The 17281-nt window shown below is 36.3% G+C and overlaps 1 protein-coding gene across 2 annotated transcripts; it reads right to left on the bottom strand.

The window, feature by feature from the left end:
* Nucleotides 1–5408: 5408 nt before the first annotated feature.
* LOC147481786 (uncharacterized) lies at nucleotides 5409–13274 on the bottom strand. Of its 2 annotated transcripts, none has more exons than XM_086581176.1 (11): nucleotides 12758–13274; nucleotides 12270–12563; nucleotides 10127–10264; nucleotides 9360–9477; nucleotides 8759–8865; nucleotides 8613–8664; nucleotides 8446–8530; nucleotides 7687–7858; nucleotides 7084–7201; nucleotides 5965–6078; nucleotides 5409–5652 (listed from the first exon to the last, which is right to left on the bottom strand). In XM_086581176.1, exons 1-8 carry the CDS (start codon nucleotides 12776–12778, stop codon nucleotides 7786–7788), a joined length of 888 nt encoding a protein of 295 aa, XP_086437302.1. In that variant the 5' UTR covers nucleotides 12779–13274; the 3' UTR covers nucleotides 5409–5652; nucleotides 5965–6078; nucleotides 7084–7201; nucleotides 7687–7785. The 2 variants fall into 2 exon arrangements, with proteins under 2 accessions (XP_086437302.1, XP_086437303.1); XM_086581177.1 differs by having other exon boundaries at nucleotides 7687–7855.
* Between the last annotated feature and the right edge of the window lie 4007 nt (nucleotides 13275–17281).

The following is a 17281-nucleotide window of genomic DNA, read 5'->3' as shown; positions in this document are numbered from 1 at the left end:
ACATTGTAACTCCCTGACCTAATTATGGTGCTAGTTCTTCGATTAAAAACAAATGTTGTGTAAATATTTATTTGAACATAGTGTGACTTGAACATTTTTCTTTCTAGGCTGTATTTTTCATGTGTGCATAATAGGCCTTTTAACGAATGTTTTCTCCTACTTGTGGTTAAGTAGAAATTAAAATTAAAAATTAATTGATCTTTGCACCATATATGGACATGCATACTTGTGTTATGTTATTACAACTCTTTGTACCTTGGACGATATGATCTACAAAGACATAGATGCTCACATTCACTAAGCGACAACCTTGGTTATGACTTGGGCAATGGAGATAACTTTTACTTTTCAGTTTTCCTTAATTACCATTGTTTTGATCTTACTAACAAATTTGGTTAATATATGCAGGTGAGACACACATTTCTGGTGCATCAACTTCTACTTCTAAGAATACAAAAGGTCCTTCAATAGGTGTTTCGGAAGTGCTGCCAAAAGGTTATGAGAAGATATACATGCATGCCTCCTTATGGCAGGAACACCACTCCAGGTACTTGCCTCCAGTATTATGTTCTTTTCAATCTTTAATTAGTCAATTTAAGAATTTGATTCATCATATGCATTATAGTATATCGAGTTGTGGTCCAAGCGGGAGAATATTATATTTTGTAATAATTCTATTAATTACTTGTTTATCAATGAAAGTAGGTTGGTAGACTTGTAGTACCAATCATTGGTTAGCTTTAGGTTGTCGACTAGTCTTTTACATATATAGCTAGCTTACAAACTCACAACTATTTCAAACATGCATACTGCCTTGTACAATTTCAAGCCAAAGAGACGGGCTCACGTGTTTGCGAATGAGTCACTTTGCTTGTTGTGAATTAAGATAGAACCTTGGGTAACATTTCATTAAAATAGTCAACATCTTGCATCTTTGCTTACACAAAACATTAAGATAGTCTCGCCATTATAGATTCTAGTCACCATAACCTGTTCCATTTTAGTTCATATATTCGACTGCATTTATTTTCATAGTGCCTACAGGTGGTTTGTTCCATGTACATTGTGTTGGGAGGTAATAATGTTTCTTGCAGCAGTAGCATGAGTCGGTTCTTGTATAGCTTTTTGTAAGAATGTCAGTACACACTACATCAACACTATGTCCCCCTCCTTCAAACAGTCGGCAGTTCCTTTCATTCCATATATTATACACTCGCACACACCATCTGATCTCAGAATCTGCTTAGCTTGAGTTTTCCTTGTTGCCCTAAGTAGCCAAAATGTTAAAGTTATTAGAGTTCATTACTGTTGCACTGAGTCTCATGGCTCTCTTTATCCCTGACCACACTTTTTTAGTAAATCTTAAGACACCCATTATGATTTTTGGTGCTCGGTTTGTTCTCGCAGCAACGCGTTTTCATTAATGATTTAGGTGGTGAGTTCATTGTTGCAATATTAAGTTTTCTATCTTGCGATAACTAGGCTATGAATGATTTTTTATTTGTCCCTATTTTTCACCTCACTGACATGGTGCTTTTTCAGGATGAGAAATGTTATAATGCTTGTGGTCGGTGACTTGCTTAAGGTATATTTTCTTTAACATTTTCTTAGTCCATTGAAATTATCGTTGTTTTCTCTATATTTTGAAATTCACACTTGTGAATCTGTTTGATTCAAACAAGAATCTTATAAAATGGTTCAAGGTATTGCCTTGTAATTTCTACACTATAAAAGTTTTAATTTGCGCTCACTAATTGTTTTACTTACAGGAGAGGGATTGAATATCATAAGCAAGTTGTGGAGGGAGCTATACTAAGAGTAGTCCCCACCTTGTGAGGTACTCTGGAGTATTGTAGTCGTGTTAGAAGTGTACTACGCTGAGAAGCAAGGATATAAGTTTGTTGGCTTCATCCAAGAACGTGTTGAGGACTATACTCAAAACGAACGATAAGTGTGTTTAAATTCATGTGATGACTTCGGCGAGCTAGGATGATTTATTTTTTATTTTTATTTAAATACATGTAACAATTATCTAAGTCTAGTTTGGATTTGATTGGTTCAATGGAATTAGTATTTGTGAATGATATTTGGAAATTTAATGGATTATGTTTGTTATGATTTTTTTTTAAGATGTATAAACATCCAGAAGAGATATGGAGTACAATACCAATTCAGTGATTTTTTTTTTTTTTTTTGTAAAAAGTTTAACCATTTGTCACGATTTTGTGAAAACAGGTATAAAAGGGTTACTTTTGATGACGGTTATGCATAACATTTCTCACTATTCATTAAAAACAGTCACTAAAAGGTGGTTATATTATGACTTTTTCTAACTTTTTTGTGACTGTTCTTCAAAGAGTGTTTGTGACGGTTTTGGGGAAAAAAAAAATGACTCCCACTAGGTCACAATTTTGGAAAAAAAAACAGTGACAAAAGACCTTTTGTCACAGTTTTTAACAGTGATATAAAGCCTATTTTTCTTGTAGTGGATCTGAGTTTGCTGCTGTTGCATTTTAACATCTTTTTCTTCGCTTTTTCCCTTGCTGATCTTCTGGTCAGCCCGAGCATCCACATCGGATTTCATTTCCAATTCTTCCATCTCGTTGCCTGCTATCATAACACCTTTAAGCTTCTGTACTTCTTGTTTACCATCTTGTTGCTCTTTATCCACTTCTGTGTTTTTACTTTTTAGTTTCCGCAGCCATACTTTATTAGACCTCACTGTAGGCGCATTCTTATCGCAGCTATTATCTGTATGCCCAAACACCTTTCATTTAATAGCTCTAGTTTGATCAACAACCACAGTAATTTGACTAAATTGAAGCATTAAAAGTGGATAAAAACGTATATTTGATGACTGATCAACCTAACCAACATACCTATTTTGTGGTCATATCTACAGTTATATATGTGCACAGAAGTACATAATTGCCCCTCTCATATCTTATCCAACAACTAACCTAATCTAGAACCTTCTTGTGCCTTATTTTAGTAGATAAGATCAAGTTTTCTTGGGCCCAAACCCATGTCTTTGGGAATTTGAGCCATTTGCTCTTTTGAGGCTTTTGTGCTTACCCATTGTCTTGCAAAGGGTTGAGTCCTTGGTCTTTGAAGCCAGGGAGTGCTTCCTAAGCTTTTGAGTTTTTGGACCTTTGAGTTGATTTTGACCGTTAACTTTGACAGTTGACCGTTAACTTTTACTATTTACTTTTTGGCACTTTTCCCAATTGTTCCTTAAGGTCCCTTTTGTCTCATTTTTAGCTCTAGAACACGTCCTTTAGGATATTAGGTTCAAAATGGGCTTGTATCCTAAAAAACCAATAAGAATAGGAGTTATCTACATTATTGATCATATAATTTGACTAAATTGAAGCATTACAAGAGGATAAAAATGCATATTTGAAGACTAGTCACCCTAACCAACATACCTATTTTGTACGCATATCTATACTTATATATGTGTAGAGATGTACATAATTGCCACTCTAATATCTTATCCAACAACCCAATCTTAGACCTTCTTGTGCTTTATTTTAGTGGATAAGATCAAGCCTTGTTTGGCCCAAACACATGTCTTTGGGAATTTTAGCCCTTTGGTATTTTGAGGCTTTTGTGCTTAGTTATTGTCTTGCAAAGGGTTGAGTCCTTAGTCCTTGAAGCCTGGGAGTGTTTCCTGAGCTTTTGAGTTTTTGGACCTTTGACCGTTGACTTTTTGGCACTGTTTCCAAGTTGTTATTTAAGGTCTCTTTTGTCTCCATTTTGGCTCTAAAACACACACCTTTTAAGATATTTGGTTCAAAATAGGATTGTATACATAAAAAGCAATAAGAATATGAGTTTTATAGATTATTGATTATATAATTTGACTAAATTGCAGCATTACTAAAGGACAAAAATGCATATTTGAGGAATGATCACCCTAACCAACATACCTATTTTGTGGGCATCTCTACACTTTTATATGTGTAGAGAAATACATAATTGCCCTTCTATTATCTTATCCAACAAGTAACCTAATATAGAACCTTCTTGTGCCTTCTGTTAGTGGATAAGATAAAACCTTATTGGGCAAATGCTCATGTCTTTAGGAATTTGAGCCCTTTGGTGTTTTGAGGCTTTTGTGCTTAGTCATTGTCTTGCAAAGGGTTGAGTACTTGGTCCTTAAAGTCTTCCAGTGTTTTCTGAGCTTTTGAGTTTTTTGAACTTTGAGTTGACTTTGACTTTCACTGTTGACTTTTTGATACTTTTTCCTGGTTGTTCCATGTAGGGGTGTGCTTAAAACTGGTCAAACCGACCGAACTGAACCGAACAAACCGGTTCGGTTTTGTTTATTAGTCAGTTCAGTTCGGTTCAGTATATATGAAAACTGATGGGGTCAGTTCGGTCATCAATTTGTTCCCAAATTCGACCCAAACTGACCAGCCATATATAATATATACTGAAATATACATATTTAATTGATTTAATTTAAAATATATGAAAATCGATTGGTTCGGGTCAATTAATATCGGTTAAATCATAACCTAGTTGGTTCGGTTCGGATATCGGTTCAGCTGGAATTTATTTCAGTTCGATTCGGTTCAGTTAGTATAACCCAGCCGGTTCGGTTCGATTACAGAAAAACATACACCGATTGGGTCGGTTTAGTGGTCAGTTTAGTCCCAAACCCGACGCCTGCACACCCCTAGTTCTATGAGGTCCCTTTTGTCTCTGTTTTGGCTCTAAAACACGTCTTTTAAGATATTTAGTTAAGAATAGGCTTGTATCACTACAAGAAAGCTGATTGTTAGCCACGGACGAAAACTGTGGGTAAATGTCTTTAGCCACGGCTATCGACTGTCGCAAGTCCGTGGGGTTTTGACCTGTCGGGAAAAGTTTAGCTACAGCTAATGACCGTGGGTAACTGCGACGGTCCATGCTACAGCTCAAGCCGTAGGAACTTCCCACTGAGAATGACCGTGGCAAAAGCCGTAGCAAGTGCCCACAGAAGATGACCGTGGGAATGGCCGTAGCAACTACCACATTGCCGTGGCATAAGCCGTAGCAAGTTCCACTGAGAACAACCGTGGCATAAGCTGTGGCAATCATTTCTATGAGGGATAATAGCCGTAGCAATTTCCGTAGCTTTGCCACACATATCTTTTTGTTATCTACGGACATTAGCCGTGGCTAAAACATTTCAGATTTAAAAAAAAAATTAAAAATTAAAAAAATATATATATATATATATATATATATATATATATATATATATATATATATATATATATATATATATATATATATATATCCTAGGTCCGCTTTTGCCTTTCAATCAAACTAATAATTTATCTATCATATTAACAATACTACAAAGAGCTGAAAGAAGCCACATTCTCAATCAATATTTCTTTGCCGAAAAACAGATAGAGAGATGAATATTCATACAAGTATAAAATAATAATAATTAAAAAATTAATCCATAGCATTTATGATCACAAGCTCAATATAATATGAATTTTCAAATATTTTTCAATACAATTCATCACCCTGTAAAAGTAATAATGTCTTAGTTCACCACGCACATGTTTCTCCATTACGTTTTATCATTCCCTTGCATTTCAATACCTTCGAAAAATGATTTGAAGCCTTAACCTTTTCACGAGCATCCACCTACATCCAAATGAATCATAAGGAAATTATATTAAAGTTAAAATCCCATAAGTCTAAAAGTCAAGACCTAGCTTAATGGTAAAAGCCATAACACATAGCAAGAGCATTTCTACGTGCTTGTGCAATTAAAACTTAATAAACTAGTCTGCAATGGGGGCGTGAGCGTACTCTATTATTTGTTTCCCATACATATGATCCTAACAATCTTAGAAGCAGAGATGTAAAAGTTAAAACTTGTGGATCATCAATTGTGAGTAATAATTATGATGTCAGGATGCAACTTGAACAAAGGATGTGAAAAAGGAATGATACACTTTAAACGGTGCTGCAAGAAGAATTATCACGAATAGACTTCTGAAGGGTGCTTCCATAAAAACAGACACTTCTTATTCTGATCCTCAACTGATGTAGCATCCAACTGCTTGTCTGAACAAAAAACAGAGAGCCAAGGTCTGTGACTGATCAACCATTGAACTGGTGAAACCAATATAAATAATCAAGTATATATTAGAAGGGGAAAATTACACATAGCTAAAAACATGGGGGTTCAAACTAAAAACATCAAACTCAATACTATATCCTAGTGCAGTATTAGGCCACACTTCAACATGGGGGTCTACTTGTAAAACAATACTTAAAGAAAAAATCGACACACCACAGAAAAACATTCTTGATCAATATTTGTTTAACCAATATGTCATCTAAGAAAACTACATTATACGTCACAAAAATTTCAAAGCATTGCATGCCTAGAAAGTTGACTGAAAGAACTAAGGCAGACTAATGCACCAGCAGAAAACATGTTGATGTGACACTAATGATTTATCCATAAATCAAAAAGAAAGTCAAATTTGAATCCACATAGGAAAATGTAGCAGTTACAAGCTCCACGGATATAGGAACACAACTAAGGATTATTGAACTCCCCAACCAGCCACAGGAGCTTTCGTTTTCTCTAACTTATATAATTTGTTTCTCCTAGAAGTAGGAAGGTGACCAAGAATCCCAGTGAAGCAATTGACACACAACTACCTCGGCTTAACCACACCCACAAGCTTCGACAAACAAATTGTTGATGCTATACTGCTCACGCTCTGACCAAGAGCATCACAGCAATGCTTATACACAATATCCCACTTAAACAGATTCTGAAAATGAGATATTCATAAACTGAAATGGACCTTTGTGATAAAGGAAACAACTCACTACTCAGTTTGCCTAAATAACAGTGCCGACACAGACTACACGTCTCATTGCTAAGATTTATTAAGCTGCTTTACTTTGAAAGTCTACTCTAAAATCTGAAAAATGACAAGAACTCTATTCCCACCAAAAAAAGATAAAAACAAGTAACTCACGCTCATGCTATATACAAGGTGGTCTCTGATCATAATATCGACTATCAATGTAGAACTAAATGGATGCACATACCTGCACTCGGAGCTAGATCTGGATCTCTGGTACTATGCAACATTGCAGTACCAGAAAGCACAGTGATGAATCCACAAATTGTTGATGCTATACTGCTCACGCTCTGACCAGAATAATCCTATAAGAAAATGTAGACACTTGATAAGCATTTAGCCATTTACATGTTCGAACAGTGCCTAATCAACTCTGCACCGTAGTACCTTTCGTTAACACTCAGACTGTTCACGGTTTCGTGCTGATAACCCTATTTGCTCAGTATACCATTGCCCATGTAGCCATATAGGTATATACACCACGCTATACTGTTTATCCTATTAAACATATTTATTCTTTGCTTGTTGCTCCATATTTTTTGTTAGACACTACGCATCCTAATGGGAAGCTCTCCCCAGCGAACTCTTTTACTTGGTTGAAGGACACATCAAAAAATTCCACCTCCAAAGTTCTTACCGTATCTAGGAGTTACATTATAAACGACAAGTCGACCAACAAGTCGCATGTCTCCCACATCACTACTAGTTTAAAATTTGGGCACCAACGATCTCACCCTCCTGGTTTCCTTTTTAGACATTACCCCTCACATGTTAAAATGAGAATTCTTACCAAGGTCATGGAGAACACTAATAGCTCAAGTACTTCTGTCAGTTCTGTGAAGAAGGTATGAAGAGATGGCCTTGATTCCTTGCATCATAGAATCAATAATCATGGAAAACCGCTGACACTCGGAATGACCATCAAAACTCTCAAATCGTAAAAGTTGCAACTTGATTCACTGCTAAAAACAATAACAATACACAATCACTCAGTTTACATAGGCATCACCGTCATCTTGCTAAATAACCATCAAGATGGTTTCTTAATCACAAATGTCCTTACTGTTTAAATGTATAAAAATTCCTTTTCTACATAACATTGAATATTTTCTGTTTGCCTTTATAATCTCAACTAACCAGTCACACTATACAAACATTTATTTTCTAAACCGAAATGTAGATACAGACACTACAGATAGACACCCAGTCGTATATCACGCAACATCCAATTGCCAGAAACAATCAACAAGATAAAGCAAGTATACATGTACAACACCTCCTAATTATGACTGCTCAGGAGGGAATGGGTGCCATAGATTGCAATCATTTCTTCCAAGATAAAAGAAAAACAGAAAAAATCATGTAATATAAGTGACATGTACTATTTGTTCTAACAAAACTAATAGTCTATCTACTTTGGAAAACAAACTCTATCATAACCATAACTAGGCTACTCAGTATACATGATAATGTGTGAAAATGAAACAACAGTTTATTTCTACAAACTTCTTTTCTTCTAAAGATTTAATTGATAGAGACAAAAGATTACCATGTGCATCCGTTGAGAACCCGAGGAAGAAACTCGCGCTCATACAAGTGGCTGAAAGGGCCATGACCAATATCGTGCAATAGTCCTATAAATTGAATAACCCGCAAAAAATCAGGATTACCAATCACCAAAAGGTAAAAACGAATCATTAAAACGGTAGAGCTGACTTGCAAGCTTCACCGTCTGTAAATCTATAGGTTCAACGCCAAACTTTAAGCCCTACACACACAGCAAAAACAACAATTTGAGTAAAATATACCAGGTCCGATCCCATGATAAATATTAGCATAGCATTTTCCAAATAGCTCCATACATGGTACTTTTGAAGTTTCTCAACAGCTTCACCAGCAAGAAAATACACCCCTATTGAATGTTCGAACAGAGAATGAACAGCCCCTGGATACACCATATACACTAGACCTGAAACAAATTGAACTCTTTAATAGAAGGTTTTTAATCCCATTAAGCTTTTCAAAGCAAGCTGCATATGCCCAAAATAAGTTAATTAAAAATTAGCTTTGTAAGTAACAGCAGATTCACAAGAATATTCACTATATATCATCTATTAAAAAAATAGAGAGACCAAGAGCATCACAGCAATGCTTATACACAATATCCCACTTAAACAGATTCTCAAAATAAGATATTCATAAACTGAAATGGACCTTTGCGATAAAGGAAACAACTCACTACTCAGTTTGCCTAAATAACAGTGCCGACACAGACTACACGTCTCACTGCTAAGATTTATTAAGCTGCTTTACTTTGAAAGTCTACTCTAAAATCTGAAAATGACAAGAACTTTATTCCCACCAAAAAAAGATAAAAACAGGTAACTCATGCTCATGCTATTTACAAGGTGGTCTCTGATCATAATATTGACTATCAATGTAGAACTAAATGGATGCACATACCTGCACTCGGAGCTGGATCTGGATCTCTAGTACTATGCAACACTGCAGTACCAGAAAGCTCAGTGATGAATCCACAAATTGTTGATGCTATACTGCTCACGCTCTGACCAGAATAATCCTATAAGAAAATTGCACATAAGTCAGAATAGATGCACAGGCCAGGAGTGGAAAACTAATGACAATTACAACAATCTAAAGAATAATTAGTGGTGGACTTTTGCTAACGATGATGTCCAAAACATAGAGATCACCCTCAAGAACAACCAAGTATTGAGATCTCTAAGCCAATTGTGAGAATGGACGGTCACAACTATTTTCACTTCTAAACCAATTTTTTGTAGGCTATCAATATAACTGAAATTGAAGTACATAAACTCATCCATATGTACCTTAAACATTATGGCATTCACAAGTATCGTAAAAGATGTTGAACATGGCATAATAGATATGAGAAACAACTGCAGTGTTGAAAGTATCCAGTGCCCGGAGATCATCAAAGTAAATAATAAAATATCAATTTTATATTTTGTCCAACGATAGCAACTCCAAATGGGCAAAGGTAAATATGACAAGTATCTTTTTCATGTTTCTTCATATGCTAACTGACTGCATGTACAGGTTTACTGTTAGCAATTAATATTTGAAAATAGTACAGTAACAACTAAACAAAGCAAAAAATGGATATAGAACAGATGCATGAAAGTTATGGTATTGCATTTTTTTCAACAGCCAGAAATGGGTCCAAAATTTGAAGAAAAGGTGCCAACCTTGTTTAAATAGTTCAACTGAGTGATGATACAACTGAGTGAAATCATTGCAAATATCCAGGTCTGGAAATATGAGACTTGGTTCACACCCTCCAATGTCAGTTTTATTGCAATCCCTATGGCTTTTATGCTCATGACCTGCAAAAGAATATAAAGTAGTTGGGTTTAGGGGGCAAATTGCTTTACGCGCACAAACATATGCCACTTAGAAATCAGACATATCAGAGTGAATACACCAATAAAAATTACAACGCTTATCACAGTATGTAGAAATACTCAACAGGATACAATACTTCAAGGTGTTGTTATAATGAACTTCATAATTGGTTGATGTATGAATACCCAAACTAAATTTACATCATTTTGAGTTCATTGTAACATCATATGATTCCTGATAAGTAACTCTGACACGTACCAGAAAAGGTCAAACAGATAAGTTATAACTACTTACAGTAAAAGATTAAAAAATGGAGCATATGCCAATATAAACCATTATGTTTGTATGCCCATAACGTGGAGCACAATGCAGTGTCAGCACGAGCACAGAAGCTACTGCCAATGCCGTGTACACAAGAGAAGCTGGACTCAGATTAAACGTTATCAAGCCAACATGGATTGCATCTCCTAATGAACCGAAATGAAAGGTGGCCAAACTACAGTTTTCTTTTAAAAGGGACTTTCCCTTGTTTTACTATTAAAACTCGATGCCTACGATATTCAGATCCTTCTCAAAATGAAAACAAAGGCCAAGGCACCTCTATGGTCCTAAGTGATGCATCATGCAATTTCAGTGAAATATTTCTCCAATTTAAGCATTGTTGCCGACATATTAGTAGGACGGGTTATGCAAACTTCAAGGTAGAAGAATGTACTGAAACATCATATATCTCACCTCAGACTCGAGCTAGTTTTGTAATTGCAGCAAAGTTTTCTGGAAACTAGATCACCTTCGATACAGAACTGTGCTACCACCTACTCAGACAACCAAAGTCCTCAAGACGTCCTCCTTTCACTAGCTAACTTTACCAGAAATTTTTTCTCAATGTGCCAGTAAACCAAGCCCGCTAAAAACTGCACACATTTATCATTCTAACGTTCTGGAAATATATAAAAAGTTGGACCATTTCCGCAAAGATAGTGACTTCTGTTGAAGTCATCTCTGACGACTAGCGTTTCATCCACAGAGAAATAGAGAAACCAGATGCTAAGGAAAATAGATTAAAAGCTGACGAGTATGAAGTTCGTATAGTTTCATGCATATAATTAAATTCAAGAAGCAATATGTATAATCAAATTAAAGAAACAAATAGAAAACAAATTGACTATCGATCATAAGTTCTATAAAGAAGGCATACAGCAATCTGACCGAGCTGGTTGAGCAGCAGGAGGAGAATCGGTCTAATCTCAGGTAAACCCACAGTCGGAGTCATAAGGAAAATACCAGTTGGACCACCGGTAAAGCCATTGGCTAACGCCCGTCTACATACGAATAGAAAGGCAAGCCATCTTCCTGGTCTTGTCAACCCCCGAGGCATTGCGTTATCCAATTGAAGTTCTATGGGTAAGGTGCTAAAGCAGTATATGGTTAAATAAACAAAAATATGACTCCGATTAGGACAAGGGAAATTCAGTGGCTTATTGATATGGAAAACAGTGCTCTGGAAGAAGACTGACATTGCTAATCCATCCAAAGATACATTATAGCTGTTGTTGGCGGTGTGGAGATGAATTCCTATTCTCATATTATGAGAGGGTACACAAATACACGATACACAAATTATATCAACATGTCTTTGCCAACTGTAGCCAGGCACACAAGTGATTTTACTTGCCTAAATTTTGTTTCAGACCCTGAATATATATGCTGCATTCTTAAATTTCACTGAATCTCAGATAAAGATCAAAGGGAACACTTCTGAGATTATCCTTGTCATACTGCAAATGAGTACTAAGAAGCAAGGAAATAGCATAACAAGTAGGTTCTGCCAGCCACTTCAGCGTCAAACAAAACCTACTCATCAGTTCACTTGACGTAAATTCAATTAACTTTCGAATATATATTCTATGACAAGAGCAATAACATAAATCACAAAGCACATCGTAAGCAAATCACGAGTCCAAAAGGCAGGCAGTGTCAGAATACCTGAATCACGAGCAACGTAGCAACACAAGAAGAGATAAGTTCTGAGGGGATTTGCACTGCAACACTCTGCTCAGAAGTATTTGTTGGATTTGGAGGAGTTGGCATCACTGACTCCAATGTGCAGGAATTTGTGGATTCATGATTAGCCAAATTGCCAAGACCTGGATCGGAAGAGGTAAAAGATCGCCCAGCAGATATGCCAGAATCGGTTCCAAAATGCCGATTATCTGCAGAATCTAAAGCCTCTCCCACTCTTGTAAACGCATCTTCCCCAACTTTCAAAGAGGACACCACCTATAATTTCCATCAAAGCAGTATAATTACTCAGACAGAAGGAAATAAAAAGAGTGATCATGCAGCATCTATTTAACTAAAATCCCAGGTTATATTAAAAAGAAAGATAAGCACATAGGACGAATAAGAGCTACAATGAAGAATCAATAAAACCAAAGATTAAAAAAAAAAAAGGCGATCCAGGATTTCAGTACCTCCACAGCTGCATCGACCATGGTCTGGGCTTTCAGTCTTGAGGTTTCAAGAATTTCAACCACACGTTTAAATCAGACAACTGTAATGTAAGTGTCATCTTCCAATACTAGTGTCCCTTTGTCTTTCTTTCTTTGCCCATTTTTTAACTACTCTGGAGGACTTCATCATTCATATGTCTCAATTCCAAAACCAATGCTTCCTGTAAAGTACAGAAGCAGACACCAGCTTTGAAGCTCATTTCCAATATTCTCGGGAGATTTCAATTCAAACCGCATCAATGCTTTCTTACGCCTACTCCTGAGTCTGGTTGGGAGACTAACTTGGTTTGCGCTGGAAACTTGTACATTTGATACAGCTGAACTAGTTCCTAGTCTGAGTGAATTAGTATTTGAAGAAGATCTTTCTGGAGGTTTGAGTGATTTTGCCTGTTTCTGTACCGTAGCTATTTGACCAATGCGTTTAATTTTACTAATTGATTTCTTCTCTTCTTCATAAGGGTCCTACAGAAGAGGTCAACATTAGATAGCAAATAAAAATTAAACAAGCAGAGTATTTCAATTGCATGAATAAGGTGCCATAAAAAATATATAACAAGTAGAGTTGCATGCCTATTTAGTAACTGCAGATGATAGTAACAAACTAGAGGGATTTGACCAGATAGGAGTAATATATAATAGCAAAACCGTGTATAAATTATAATAAAATAGGGGTAGTTCAGCTGCTGAGTCCACTGCTCTGTGACTAAATATTACTTCATCTGCAGTCAACAAAGCTCAGGGAGTATGTGGAAGTATAATGGTGTGATGAGTGTACAGGATTATTGCAGGCAAAATAAGTGATTATGGGACAGTGCAAAGAAAGGTGTGGCACTCATAGTAGTTTTGATGAAAACACGGGAACACTGATTGGGCATCTCAATAGGCACATACAACCACTACATAAGTAAACAACCACCTTCTTCCTTTATAATTTATATACTTAAGCAGGCACTAATGCACTATCAATGTAGATGTACTTACAGTGACTGGCCTGCAGAAAATTCCCATCTCCACATCACGGACTAGTTGGAATTTTCTAGATTCCAAGAAGAACCTCCAGAAAACTCAAACCTCTCAGGCTACGAAAAATTCTCACCTTCAAGAAACTATCAAGAGATTCAGTGTTCGTTGGAAGAAAAAAAATGGATAATTATCAAAGTAACAAGGCTATACGCAATACTTACCAAACACTTGAATTGTAGACACTATCTTATTCAACTCGGGAACTAAATCTGCATATTCTTATGCTTCAAGGGACAAGTGAGGTTGCTTTCACTTCATAACCTGCAAAAACCAATCAGTTCCACCTTTTCCCTCCTCCTTTATCTGGGCTTGGGACCAGCAACACAAATATCTAGTTTGCATTGGCGGAGCTAAAAAGGGGTTAGATTAGTACAAAGAATCCCGCCACCTGAAAAAGTAAACAAACAACCACACAATTGCAAGTACCACATATAGCACAACCAAAATATCTATAAAACAAGCTCATTCAACATATAACACAACCAAAATATCCATAAAACAAAATAACACATCGGAAGTATCCATAACAAAACAACGTATCCAGAAAGCAAAGTAACATGTCCAAAATCCTGACTTGACTAATACAAAATAAAATACTTCCAAGTCCAAGATGAAAATGACACTATCGTCTACTAAAAAGGGAAATGGCCTTTAACAACGAGGGGAGAAACTGCAGAAATTCGTTAGGCCAAATAACATGTCCCTGCCTTGACTTGACCAAGGGTGCGAAAGTGATTATAGGACTCGGGCAATTCGCCAAGAACCTACAAGATGTCGCCTCAATGTAAAACCAAGAATTTTCCATCCCCAAAGTTCTATTTCCAATCTTAAATGTTGGATCAACTTTTTTCATCCTCCCAGATGCAACCTTTCTCAAGGGCCAAAAGGCTCTCACATTGACTTCAGCATTCATGTAATCAGGTCCCTTCAAAAATAGAAAAAAAAATAAAATAAAATAACATTAGTTAAAATTTCAAATACACAAACCATTAAATTTTACTATTACTATGAGAATAAAATTAAGTCATACGTATTCGTACCTGAGAGAATATATCATGTGATCCAAAAGAAGAGGGTCCAACAGGGAAATTACATGTGGGTGGCATCTGGCGGACAAGATTCTGCACCGTTTCATTAATCTGATTTACTTTTCCATCAAATGAGTCCTTCAGCTCATCAATTTTCTTTTCAAACTGATTTTTTAACTCCTCAGTGACCTTAATCTGTTTATGATATCTCTTCCTATAAGGAGCGAATGCTTAAATGAAGACTTAGAGACACCACCCATGACCCGCATGCCCTCTTGAGTCTTTACCAACAACTGTGTACTTGGAGATTTTAATTCGAGGAATAAAAATAAAATTGAGCAAAGTATAAATTCATACCTCTGTCACAACATCATTGTCGCATGCTTCAAAGTCGGAGTTGGAGGTCGTGTTAGAGTTCAAAGGGGAACGTTAAGAAATCTTTTCCTATTCAATGGAAAACATAAAAAAAATCTAAAATCATATAGATAACACAGATGTATCACTGACTAAGCATACACTTTTAAATAGTATATATATATATATAAGTGATGCATTGACTAAGCATCCAAGAAAAAAGCATATAAAACAAAGACTTACTGCCAAACTCTGTCGTTGGGGTGTACCAGTTTTTTTAAGTGTGTGCATTTCTACGTACATATCACCCCGATCAACTTCTTCCACTGACACACCTTGTTTCTTTGCAATTTTACGGCGATAAACTTGTGCTGGTGTCCTCCCCCCACAGTTTGGTTCAATTTGCATTGCACGGTTCTGAATATTTCTCGCACTTAATGCCTACATAACATACACAAATTAAGTTACAATTTGCTTTGTATCTTATAAGCTAGTAAGGACAGTGCATATCGTATAGTATATCGTTAGAATGTCTAAGATAGTACCTTAAATTCATCTGAATGACAATGATTCACAAAAGCTTTCCAATCCTCCAAAGGGATTCCGTCTGGTGCCTTCATTTTCACAATTTCTGGATCCTTACCAGCAACATATTTCTTTTTCAGTTCACCCTTGTGGCTCCTCCATGCGGCCATGACTTTATCCCGAACATACTTACAGTCTACCCCCTTGTCTTCGTCACCATTAACAAATACAAAAGTGTCGTTCAAGCTTTTAATGATTCTGTTATAGTGAGTTCCTTTACTAAGTTTCATCATAGTTGGCCAATCCTTATAGAAGCATGGGTTCTCACGGTCCGCAAGGCAAGCAGCTTCACTAGATAGCCTGCTGAAACCTTCTTCAGGAAAATCAGGCTGGTTATAGATATTAAGCCAAAGTTCAATTCTTTGCCCCTCTTCCAAATGATCGGATATAGGTAGAGTAGGACCTCTAGTGTTATCTGAGCGCGGTCGTGAAGTAGTAGACCCACCTGATAATGCAAAAAATGATGATGTTATACAAGGATGAAATGGAAATAATTAACTTAATCAGATAATCATGAATTATTAACTAATTACCGGTGTTAGTGTTGGGGAGTCCTCTAGTGGGTGAAGCTGAATCGGGGATGTGTAGTAGCCATAGTACAAAGCGATAACTAAACTCGCAAATTAAACAAGCACTTGCATATCTGATTAAGTTAATAATCAATACAATAAGGATCAATGTACAAATAACAAAAAATGGATTCAGAAATTAGTCAAAATGTGAAACACTAATTTAAAAATGTGAACCACTAATTTAAATATGAATTCAGAAAAAAATAGCAAAACAGGTTTAAATATGTAATTCTCGGAACAAAAGACTTCATATAATAAAATAACATCTCATTTCTTTCTAGGTCTTTCTCTTCGGTTGATAACCTCAACAGCAGCAACCATATTCTCTTCATTAAAGATCAACTCATCCTCCATACATTCTGGAATGATAGGCCTCGCGAACGATTCATCCACAACTATATTTTCTGACACTACTCTTGTTGAGTCCATATCAGAGTAAACCTTTCTTGGAACCTCAATAACCACATGCCAATCAAGATTATTTGGGTCTTTAGAGTAAAAGACACGGGATACATGCTCAGTAAGAATGAATGGCTCGTCATTCATTTGAGATGAACCAAGCATATTGGATAGATTGACCAACAACAGTTTTGACTCGTTATCCACCTTTACACCGTTTGGGAGCTTAACCCAATCGCACTTGAATAACACTTGGTTTGTGTCGGTATTTGGGTACTCAATTGAACAATTTTCCTAAGAACACCATAGTATTCAGCAGATGCTTCTATAGGATTTTTATCCTTAGCACTCGAGCGAAAGGTAGTTGGGCACTTGGTACAAACTCCACTATTTTGGTTTCATCTAGTCAACTCATAATCTTTGGTGACAAATAAAAAACCATTGACTGCATACTTCTCATATGTTATAGCAAAACGTGCTGGTCCCCTTGCTATTTCTATAAGCTCGTCATCTTTCGGGTTTTG

The sequence above is a fragment of the Coptis chinensis genome, chromosome 8, assembly GCF_015680905.1.
Source record: "Coptis chinensis isolate HL-2020 chromosome 8, ASM1568090v1, whole genome shotgun sequence".
Classification (NCBI taxonomy): Eukaryota; Viridiplantae; Streptophyta; class Magnoliopsida; order Ranunculales; family Ranunculaceae; genus Coptis; species Coptis chinensis.
Note: the sequence above shows the minus strand (reverse complement) of the source record. Positions and strands in the feature narration are given on the sequence as shown.